This window comes from Oncorhynchus keta, chromosome 24, assembly GCF_023373465.1.
Source record: "Oncorhynchus keta strain PuntledgeMale-10-30-2019 chromosome 24, Oket_V2, whole genome shotgun sequence".
Classification (NCBI taxonomy): domain Eukaryota; kingdom Metazoa; phylum Chordata; class Actinopteri; order Salmoniformes; family Salmonidae; genus Oncorhynchus; species Oncorhynchus keta.
The window spans coordinates 22,874,213-22,886,329 of NC_068444.1; the positions used below are offsets into that span (position 1 = coordinate 22,874,213).

Consider the following 12,117-nt stretch of genomic DNA (forward strand, 5'->3'; position numbering starts at 1 on the left):
TAAAACGTAGGCCAGATGATCTAAGATTGAATCTGAGGGACATTAAGCAAACTGCTATGAAATAATAATGTGTCTATTTTAAAAATGGTACTAATCAAGAGGCTAATAAGCAAGTCGATGGCAAATGCGGATGTGTAAATGTGTGTAAGATATTTTATCTTTTGATAAAAGTTTATTCATGTGTTTAGTCATCTTGAAAAAAATGAAATTCTTTAAAGATCAAATAATGAATCATACTAAACTATGAAAATCGTATTGTGCACAGGTTTTCACAAACTAATGTTATAGTCCTATTTCTCTCCGCGTGTTTGTGTTTTCTATTTATAGTGCATACAGCAATGCCCTTAGAAATAGAACCATATAAATAGAATGAACTATTTCATTTTTAATCCCATCTACCATGGCATGAGAATAGCTGTTGAAAACACAGGTGCTAGCGGTATTTAAGCTGCTCATGGGTCTGTCTGCCCAGTGTGCAGAAGGCGCGAGATCAGAGCTATGCCCAGCACCCCACACCCTCCATTGAGTAGTAGAGAGGTGTGTTTCGGATGAACAAGCTAAAGTTGGGTTGCTTTCATGTTGTGCTTGTTTAAAAGGGGTTATGGAATGGTACTAATCGGCATTAAACCATTTTCCCCTGTGCTGACCAGTTTTAAAACGGTAAGCATCAGAGGAGCTATGATCCCATCTGCCTATGGTTCCAAATTAAAGTTCAAACGGTTGGCTTATACACCACTGATCCTGTATCATAGCTTCTCGTGACCCTTCAATTACTATTTAATAGAATTACAGTTTTAAATCCCAGTAGTTTTAGAGAGGGAAGAATGTTTATCACGGGCCCTGCATGCCATGGAGACTACATCAGACAGGTGCTTTGTGGCATTCTGAGAACAAGTCATAGACTGCTCCCTTTTTAGTTTTGAACTGCATGGAAATTCCCTTTCTCTCTCTCTCTCTCTCTCTCTCTCTCTCTCTCTCTCTCTCTCTCTTACTAAACACACACGCGCACACACATTTTTGTGCAAACCTATAGTCCGTCCGCCTTCCTACCTTTTCTCATATGATCCTTTGAAATCCAACATATGCCTGGAATTCCTCAAATAAAAAATGATATATCCAGCTGTAGTTTCCAAATTGCAATTGAATAGACCTACACCCTAAATTGTAAAAAATAAAATCCTGTCAATTAGTTACCTCTCTAAAATGATGTTAGTATGGTGCAGTAGGCCGGTAGCTTTCTCCAACAATAAGAATATAGTCTACTAACTGTTTGTCCGACGTCTTACCTTTTTCAAGGCCTGCTTTTTTTAAACCAAAAGACCCGGTCCTGACAAGAACGCCTGCACTGTGCACTGTGAGGCTGCGCCACTGCTGCACGCGCAGAATCCGGGTCAGAGGGAACTGCCGCTCTTTGAGAGCTGCATGAATACACACGAATAGAAAAGTTGTGTTCAGTTAACCGATGAAATCAGAGAAAAAACGGGGCAGTGCAAGCCTTTCTCACTGCGGACCATGGCCAAATAGTTGTGGGCTGCCTCGCTCGCAAGGCTATGGGAATAGAACAAATAATCCATTATTCTGTTTGTTTGACGCACGCACTATAGACCAGGCACAGATATAGAGTGAAGAAGAAAAACATGCCCGTCCATTGTTGCTGCGCTCTTCTCACATTCTCGTTTACTTTCTGTAGGTATTTAGATGTGAGTATCAGAGACGGAGACTAGTCCTGGCAAAGTTATTTTGTCTCATGATATATGACTTGACAGATCACGAACAAAACGCTGCACCAGTAATGATCCCTGATGAAACAAAAGACCTCGTCTACTTAATAGTTGAGAGGTAATATATGTCCTATGTTATATATAGGCCTATAATGCCATCTGCAAAATGTCAACCACCTGCAAAATGTACATTTACATTTGTTTTAATACATAAGCTATTGGTTTAAAGTTATTCTTAGTTAAGCTACTACTACAAAGTTTTATTTGCTGATTAAATTTAGAAATAATGCATACAGTTTATTTAACTTCCGTTTAAATTATCTTTACAAATCGTATGGTCCGGCTCCAGCTTTAAGTATCGGAAAATATGCAAATCACTTTCATTGAGGCTCTATCCTAGATTCTACTATGATTGTTATAGCGGACATCTGCGTTATAGTTAATCCCCCATATCCTTTTTATTGATAAAAATGCTCTTCAGTTTCCGATTAATGTAATCTTAATCATGGCTGGGACTTGTCGTCGCCAATAAACTAATGTGGTCTGAGAGGGTCTGCTGCGGTGATACAGATCAGCTATGGTTTCCACTGCCCGGTGCGGGTGATAGGCCCTATCTTTCTCCTGCAGATGGATTTACCAGTTAAAACGGGCTTAAATGCAGATTTACCACAACCACAACTCCCAATGAGTGCACTCTAATCAGTTCATATTTGTTTTTCTGCACCTAGTTTGCATTAGGGCCAAGTTATTTTTTTAATCGATATTGCACTAGGCTATGTTTAGTGTTTGTTTAGTGGTTGTTTTCCTATTCATCTCACGACGAGAAAAACTATATGAGTAGCCTAGGTTGTCTAGGTAGCCTTAGTGAAAACTGATGTAGCGACTCATGAATAAGACCGAATAAGATCTTGAGAACTTTACATTAAAGGGGTTAAGCCTATGCGTAAAATTCGAATTATGCTCGTTTCTCAATTATAGGAGACCTTGCATTCTTGCCCATCAAATGGAGACAGCTTCTCAGTAACACACACACACACACACACACACACACACACACACACACACACACACACACACACACACACACACACACACACACACACACACACACACACACACACACACACACACACACACACACACACACACACACACACATTTGCACACACTGTACATAGATATTTCTATTGTTTTCTATTGTGTTATTGACCGTACGTTTGTTAATGTGTTTTGCTTTATCTTGGCCAGGTCGCAGTTGTTAATGAGAACTTGTTCTCAACTGTCCTACCTGGTTAAATAAAGGTGAGAAGGAAAAAAACACACACAGTTGCCGAGTTAAGTAAGCGAGTAACATTGTTTTACAAGTGGGTTATTGGTGAACTTTGCAGTTAGTTTAAGTTGTTGCCATATGAAAATTCTGGGTTGGGATATTGTCGAAAAAAATGCCCATATTTTTGTCTACGGACATTCCGATGTCAAAGCAATGAGGATCTTGGCCGCGGAATGTATTCCTTTGTCAGCATGTTCGTTTATGCGTTTCACTTTAGGTCAATGTCCTTTAGCTCCTTTGGTTGGACTAAGGGTAATGATCAACACTTTCAAGATATGTTCAAAAGATGTTTCCTAGACTTTGTTTTTGGATTGCATCTCATTAAGATATCCCGAGTGTCAACGACATATGTCAATTCCAAAGCCAATAGAATTGATACACTGCATGCATGTACACGCATTCTGTTGTGTGTCTTAAAAGTTAATGATGTTTAACTGTTGAATTGAGCAGTTAGTTATTATTCCACCAACATAGAGTAAAACAGTTGTAGCCTTCCTGAACCCAGAGTAAAACAGTTGTAGCCTCCCTGAACCCAGAGTAAAACAGTTGTAGCCTCCCTGAACCCAGAGTAAAACAGTTGTAGCCTCCCTGAACCCAGAGTAAAACAGTTGTAGCCTCCCTGAACCCAGAGTAAAACAGTTGTAGCCTCCCTGAGCCCAGAGTAAAACAGTTGTAGCCTCCCTGAACCCAGAGTAAACAGTTGTAGCCTCCCTGAGCCCAGAGTAAAACAGTTGTAGCCTCCCTGAACCCAGAGTAAACAGTTGTAGCCTCCCTGAGCCCAGAGTAAAACAGTTGTAGCCTCCCTGGCCTACTTTTTTCTAATTTCAAAGGAGACGTCCTGTTCTCACAGTTACATTGAAACTATACCGTTTATTTTTCACAGCTATAAAACATGTTGGTAAGGTTTTAGAGAACGGGAACTCTGTCGAGGAACAATACTAATCTACCATAATAATTATTTTCAGTTCCCTTGTAAGTATAAGGGTTATTACGATTGGTTTTGATTTTAGGATAAATCGCCTAGGGAAAGCTTTTCTGTAGGGAATGCTCATCCCTGGGTGAAGAAAGGCTCTTTCACCGAACCACAATGAGAGATTGAGGCAGGGGAGGAGTCCACCATGATTAGTCCATTTAATGGCGCGTTTACTTAATTTCTGTATTCACTGGCAACCATAAACAAAAGGAGAAACTGGACTCTCGTTTAAAGAGACTATGACGTTGACATTTACCATAACACATGCATATATTTAGGGAAAAAATACTTTTTTTTAACATCGTAGGCTACAACCTATGTGTAGTTTCATAAAAGGACCACAGCATGTGTATCAGAATCATTATGCTTGCATGAGCATAACATAACCACTTCTCAACATAGGCCTAGATGCTCATAAACGCTTGATGGTGGATAATGAACACTCACTTAAAAGAGAGACTTAATGCAGAATATATAAGATAATGGAATACTGTATTTGATTTAGAAATGTACATTAACATAAACACGCAAGAAATGAACATTGAATAATAAGCGCTTTAGGTGATGCACGGGGAAGTATAGGACTTGAATTGTTGAAGAGTATTCCAATGTTTATATTATATACCTTTGCATAAATGTGACCGATAACACGTTTATATAGCGTCATTATCCCATGTTAGGTAGTCTATCAAAACAAACAAACAAACAAAAGAAACGCCTAGAGCACTTTTTTTACGTTTTGACAAATATTTTATGTATAGGAACACCAAGTCAAGAACAGGGATAGAAAAGAGGATGGAGATGGGAGAGCAATATTATGTACAAGCATATCTACACATATAGGATATTACAGACCGCGGGAGAATGATGGCATTATTTGAGATATACATAATTCAATATAAAATCTTAAAATAAAAATAAAAATCTGATACAGTCATAACGATTGGGTTCCACATTTGACCATGTAGGCCTACCCCACACAGGCAGTGACAGAAGTGTATAGTAAAAAGGTGCTTACGACGTAAATGATTGTCTGATGAACATAAAGTAAAACAGGATTGCATCTTGGCTGAGCGGCATCATCACTTGGACTAAAACAGAGATGAAAAGGCGATAAACACCCTCTGGTAATTCCCTCTTCTCGATTATCCTTGTAGAAATATTGAACAGGGTATGTTCCCCAGATACCAAAAGACATCATGCAGGTAGTGGTGGGGGGTAGGGGAAGGCTTGGTGGGTCCATTGAAAGCGCTTAAAAAAGACGTGCTTTTATATTTTTTTAAATATTTAAATCAATTGGTCCTTTTTTCATCCCGATATTTCATAGTTTTTTTTTTCAGGTCCATATTTCCTGTAAATATTTCTCTTTTTTTATATCATACGTCACACTCGGAGTCACTGGAGGTTACTGAAAGAATGGACGTTCCAGTATCAACTCGCTCTGTCATACTGGAGATGCTGGTAGTAGGACTGGCCGCGGTCGACGGCGATTCCGCCGAGCTGCGTGGAGTGCACCCGGATTCTGAAAGGGACCGCATACCGTTCTGTCCTATTCCCTGGTGCTGAAGCCTGGAGAAATAAAAGAAAGGGAAAATAATATAGCAATTAAACACAGTGTTGCTCCGCAAAATAGCGTTCAGCCTGCTTGTCATTCATTCGCTGACAAGCCTTTAACAAATGCAGCTCTGGAGCCTACACATAATGGGGGTAAGAATTGGCTAAAGCAAAACAGATACAAATACTAAATGTGGGAGAAATATAACAGTCTATGTTAAAGTAACAGGCGTGTTGTTAGCTACTTAAATCATGGCCAATGTAGTTTGAGAGCTGTCTTTTATCGTAGATTTTGTCATACCCAGGCCTATCCAAATGAATGAAAGATTGATTAATTTTTATGATTTGTTTTGATTTACTAAATTAATTAATCCATGATGTACTCTTTTATCACTGAGAAAATGCAGATGAAGAAATATTGCTGTTTTTACCACCAACTGTTTTTATTCAGTTGGCTTGTTCAGTTCACCAATTTGTAATAAATTATTGCATTGCAAATAAATAATAGGCTACACACTGTGAATCGAAAACAGGCCATAATTGTAGAATATTTATTTTGTATTTATGTTTATGTTGATTTATATCAAGAGTGTTATGCATCAATCATTTCCAAACGTCTATAGCCTAATGTATGCGTTTCTTATGTGTAAAAAGCACCACGAATAAAAATGTAAAATTGGTAACTGAACTCATATTAATATAGCAAAACTACATCTTTTTGTGTGTTTTAACATTAGCATTTGGTTGTAGGCCTATCTTAGTCTACAGTGTAATTTTACAGGTGCAACCTTTGAATATATAGGCATATAATATTATTTTGATTAAACAAGTAACCAATAACCTACAGTATTTGATCGTAGGTGTTTTGTTTCCTGTTTGGGATCCATATCTATACCACCCCTGCAGTGTATGTGATGTTTCCAGACAAAAACGTTCACTTGTTGAAGATAACAACACTCTCTTTGGGATACAAGATGATAATCGAAAACGTGCACTGTTGTTGTATCATCATAATATGCTGTATTCAAAGTTTAACAGACTTCATCAATAATTATTTGCGTTATTGTCTGGAATATAGGACAAATTCAAATGTACATTGTTGATGATTTTCTTTGTGTGTATTTCCTGTTTTGTTATCCAACGCATACCTTGGTGTTTTCAGTTTGCTTATCAGGGATACTGGCATACCAGCGTACCCTGAAGCCTACAAGCTTAGCTTTACGCACGAAAATGTTTTACGCAGTATACTATTTTGGGGATTATTTTGGAAAACAATAATAGTTATATTTTTCTTTAGGCAATGATTGCATAGGCCTATGAGATCAAAAAGTAAAATGTCGTCATGCTCCCTCCCCACCCCTAACTATACACCAAACTTGCTCATTTGTAACCCCTCTATAACCTTGTGTATTGTTACGATGAAGTTGAACATTTACATGGTATATTTGCATTTCGATTAAAGGAATTATTGTAGCCTATTTGGTGCTATGTAGCATATGCTATGACAAATGAACAGCGTACTGACCTGTTCTTTGCTGCGGCGGCTCTGTCTCGTTGCCTCCGGTTTTTAAACCAATTTCCGACCTGTGTAGGAGTGAGTCCAGTGGCTTGTGCCAGTTCCCTTTTCTTGCTGGGATTTGGATATGGGTCCTGGAGGTACCACTCCCTTAACAGACCGCGCGTCCTCTCTTTGAAACAGTGCGTCTTCTGCTCGCCGTCCCAGATGGTCCTGGGCAGCGGGAACTTCTTCCGTACCCTGTACTTGTCAACTGGTCCTAAGGGGCGACCGCGCAGCTTTTCGGCCTCCTGGTAGTGTGCCTCCAGCCACATGGCCTGCAGTTTTCCGTGGGAATCCTTGGTAAACTTGTGGTTCTCCAAGATGTGGTACAGGTCTCGGAAATTCCCCGTGTGGAAAGCAACCACTGCGCGAGCTCGCAGGATCGACTCATGCTTGTTGATCTGTTCGCATGCTCCGGGTGCCACAGGCAGGGACCACAGGAATCGTCCCAGCCGTTCAATGTCTCCGGTTTCCTCCAGCGTCTCGCAGACGCTCGCCACTTGCTCCGGAGAGAAGTTGAGGGTCGGTAGCGCAAACATTGACAAGTCTTCTGGAGACCTGGTGCTGGGAGTGCTGCTCGCCAAGAGCACAGGGCGCTCAGCGAAGTTTGGCAGGAAGAAATGGGAGGGATAAAGCTCTAAAGGGGATCTGAAAACCATGGAATGACCTGAGAGAGAAAGAAAATTATCAAGAAAAAGAACGACGAGTAAAGATTGTATGATTCAATAGCTATCGCCTATAATGACACCAGCCTCATAATATCTCCCCCTAAATCCACCGTGAGTGTAGCATTGAAACATTTTGTTTCGCTTTTCTATTGGTCTTCTTGGTGTCGTTGTGAGGTTGTCATGGCAGCCCTGCCAATCACTGTCAAGCGTGCCAATCATTAGCCACTACGTAGACTAGGGCTTTCACCACTTCTGTTGCAAGCACAGGGGGTTATCACAAACTCCAATCTCAACACCACCCTCCCACTGCACGGCTCTCGTGAAGTAGAAGCCAACGCTCGCCTATTTGTTGAATGGAATGAGCAATTAGTGGGTGGAATATTATTGCGATCTTAACGAGGCTCGTTAAAGCTAAAGAAGATATGTAGGGTAGAGATGCTTGGTGGTGGGGGGGGACACACACACACACACACACACCGGAATACACCTTTGAAAAAATTTGCTTATAACAGAGTCAATTATTTTCGGGTAGGGTTTTCTCACAATAGGCTAGGCTATATTGCGCAACATATGTAAGAACATATATAGATCTTAAACCAATGAAACATATTATTGGCAATTTGTTACCGTTTGATATGTCTGTCTGACTTTTACTTCCGGAGATGAATCGGGAAATGCTATATGTCAATATTTTCGTGACAGGGTCTGGGCACTAGCTTTGCTCAAGAGACCAGCAGACCGGGGCTGGTGTGGGTGTAATGAGCAGTGGCTCACCCTCTAGTCGATTTTGGCCTCGGCTGGTATTACGCAGCGGTGCAACCCTGGCCCACTGCCCAGCGCGGGTGTTTCCAAACATTGTTTTCATGTCAAATGAATATCGATGGGGTGCATTGTAATAATTTAATGCTGATCAACCGGACCATTTCAATTAAGAACGTTTTTCCAATGTTATTTTCTTTGATGCAGCTCTTTCGCTATAGGCCTAGTAGTTTCGACGACCATTTATCAGTTTATATCATTATGGTGAGAATATTTAGTCTGCCACAATATAGCCTACAGAAAACTAGGCATATAACCTGTTTTCATTTTCACAAACGATAGGCATGATCAATATCCACATTTGTCTCGGGATTCGGCTTAGAGCCCACATCAGCAGCCGTAGCGGTGTGGTTTTCAGGTTCATTACAAAAAACGACTGTACTGCCTCATATTTAGAAAGGGCTTAGTTGGTGTTAAAACTGTTTTGAGTTTGCAGTCGCGAACAGTGCTCACATTGTATAAGCGCATGCATAAAACGTAGTGAAACACAGCATATATACGTCGGCTAATCCACCCTCAATAACACTGAGATAATTATCCTAAACCGTCTTTCTAAATCGTTAAGAAATTCAAAACTTTTCCTTCTCTTTCTCAGATTTTTGCATTTCCCCGCATCTTCCTACACGACCGGTTCCAGAATAAGGCTAAGTAGCATGTACATTTGCGTATTCATTTTCATCTTATCATATTCACTTATTTTTACAATTAGTGTGAGTTTTGTTCCAGTGGCTGCATATGTAGATTTAGACATATGGGTAGCTTTGCTTTGTTTTCGCCTGTGTGTAGTGTGTGTGGTGTGTGTGTACTATAGGGGTGGGGTGATGATCTTGTTGGAAGCGTTTGGGCAGGTTGTGTCTTTGGGATCAAACCTGTTTGCTCCCTTGTCATACGAAACTCAGGAGAAGTAATTCCAAGTGGCACTTGAATTGGTCCGGTTGGAAAGCTTCTTGGACTGGAAGTAACCTGCGTTATTTCCATGCTGGCTATAGTCATGTTAAAACTACCCCCCTTCTCGCTCGGCCAATATTAAGAGGGGGCTTAACTGGAAGTCCTCGGAATATTCAAAGCTGCTTGTAGATCCAGGTATATGCATGGGTTCCAGGTATTACGTGGAACTATGTTTTTAAGGAGATGGAGCCTAGTTGTAAGCAGCCCTCGCAGGCAATTCGGAAATCACTTAGGTGAAATGTAAGACCTGAATGGGTTTGCAAAGCCAGTGGTAAATCAATTTTTTTACATAGCTTTTGTCTACGTTAAGCACGTAATTAACACCCCCAAACAAGTTTATTCACCTGGCCTAATTGTCTGTTTATCCTCCAGCTTCTAATGCTCCTCTCTTAACGATAACCAGCGGGAGGCAAGTTACTCAATGCCGACTAAACATTAGCTCGATCTTTGTTTATTTGCCGCACAACCCCGACTTGACAATGCAAGCAGGAGTTAGAAATAACACTAAACTGACAGCAACAAATATTAATTAACCTTGACTCGGCGTGTTTAGTTAGCAGGGATTTATTTATTTGCGCTCATTGACTCTGAACTCTAAATTTCGAAGTTGGGCTACATATTTTTTTCAATGTTCCAAGGGGGGGAAATAAACAAAGGTCTTACGTCATATTGTGAGAGGGGAAACCGAGGAAAGACAGAGGCACTCTTTGAAAAGGTAAGAAAGCATTCGTTTTTATTTTCTTCCCTAGCCTCGGCTCCTCAAATGATGAACAGAAAAAGCCTGCTACACCCACCCTCGATCAACATGCGTGCGTAATATTGGGGGTATTTTCAGGATAATGACTGAAAAATAATGCAGCGAGGGTGCGTTGACTTTCATATTTTGATTTATTTAGCTTCTGAGACTATACACACTTCAATAGACGATTTTGACACTGCATAGTCGAAATATGGATATATTTTTATGACGGGTCTTGGTCACATGCTGATGTGGACAGCGACAAAGTTTCTTAAAATGTTATTGACTGAACTCGGAATAGAACGGATTAGAACTTTTAGGGTGACATTTTGTCATATTTACCACAAAACTACGTTATCCATCAGTCAACCTAGTTGTTATTTTTTCCTCATCTGCTTCTTTCACCTGCTATTCTTCTTTTCGTCCTCCTTTCCCCTTCTTCATTCTCTCCTGTTTAAATCAGGTTTTAAACGGGGGATTGTCAACGATGAACTAAAGGGACGGGACTATCGTGTATGCATTATTTCTTGAAGGAATCCGTTTGTCCAAGTGCAGAGGGGAAATCCTTTCCGGATCCTGTAAGTTCGTTAGACACACACTGAGATCTGCCTCTAAAGTTGACTATTAGAATAGCCCAGGATTTGCTCCAGACGCACGCTTTGGATAATAGTGACGAGCTCACACAAATGTCTTAGGCTATAAAATGTCGATAAATGCATGAAAAACATTAGCATTTAAATTACAATGATTGATTAGGTATATTGCCATGTCATTTTAGTGTCAAATTATATGAAAGAATCTGATCAAATTTGGTCTGCTGCTTTTGCATCTGTCTTCATGGAGCAGCCACGAGCACCAGCCAGTCCTCCAAGCCCTGCACAGCAAGAGCTGCTGCAGCTGTGTGATGCTGTCGGGACGGGGCGCAAATACCCCTTTCTCTGTGTTTGCTTAGCACCGGCTTTCAGCCCTCGTTGCTTTGCTGGGAGTCCGAACGTGGTTTATAGCGCTGTACTGGAGCATTTCTTCTTATTGATGATTCTTATGATGATTATGAAATACACAATTTTAATCAGACGTGTCCTACCTTTATAGACTGAAAATATTAATTGGCTATTGTCAATACTACGTTCTTTATTGGCTATTGATACAGCCGGGATAGTATTGACTTGGCACATGGTCTTGGGAGGAATTAAGTGTTTGTCAAAGATAGCAAGAATGAGATCCAGAGGGGCAGAATAGAAAATGGGGATGAAGATTATACGAGATGATTAGGCCTCCGCATGCAGGACCTGCGACTGTTTTTTTTTTGACAATAGTTTTCTGATTATTTGTTTTTGGTAAAAGTCTAGAAATCTGCTTATTTTCTAAAAAAAATAAAAGTTCCTGAATTTAAACCCAGTGCATACACATTTTTTGTTTAGAACCATCCGAACAATCCAGTCCTATCTACCTACTACACTAACTCTTTCACCAAACCCTACATTATTCGACTGTAAAGAGTTTTTCCCAACTTCTTCTTTTATTTTTTGTGTGGTCTCATTAAGTGGGCATCCTGCTAAGTCTGCGGGGTTATACGGGAGCTGTCCAATCAGTGTATTTGCACGGCTTGTTAGCGACAGTTAATGAGGGCGCTCCGTGCACGGAGAGAATGGCGCCTCAATGTTAGATTTACCTTGTGTCAACTCGTTACTTCTAATGAAGCCATTCGAAGCTTCTCAGTGAATGGAGCCGGGTGGCTGGAACTGCAGGCCCTCTTTCTTCCGGTTCCTCTAAGGAGGGCTTTCGTTGGACTGAACTCCATGATGCA

The 12,117-nt window shown here is 40.5% G+C and overlaps 1 protein-coding gene and 1 long non-coding RNA gene across 3 annotated transcripts; one reads left to right on the top strand and one right to left on the bottom strand.

Annotated features, from left to right (window-relative positions):
• Positions 1-4,497: 4,497 nt before the first annotated feature.
• LOC118371823 (homeobox protein SIX3) lies at positions 4,498-7,940 on the bottom strand. Its single transcript, XM_035757449.2, has 2 exons — positions 7,104-7,940; positions 4,498-5,593 (listed from the first exon to the last, which is right to left on the bottom strand). Exons 1-2 carry the CDS (start codon positions 7,793-7,795, stop codon positions 5,401-5,403), a joined length of 885 nt encoding a protein of 294 aa, XP_035613342.1. The 5' UTR covers positions 7,796-7,940; the 3' UTR covers positions 4,498-5,400.
• Positions 7,941-9,423: 1,483 nt separating this feature from the next.
• LOC118371824 (uncharacterized) lies at positions 9,424-11,704 on the top strand. 2 transcript variants are annotated; one of them, XR_004823090.2, is made up of 3 exons: positions 9,424-10,286; positions 10,774-10,888; positions 11,157-11,704. It is a non-coding gene; the product is annotated as an uncharacterized LOC118371824 (long non-coding RNA). The 2 variants fall into 2 exon arrangements; XR_004823091.2 differs by lacking the exon at positions 9,424-10,286 and adding an exon at positions 10,298-10,435.
• The last annotated feature ends 413 nt before the right edge of the window (positions 11,705-12,117 follow it).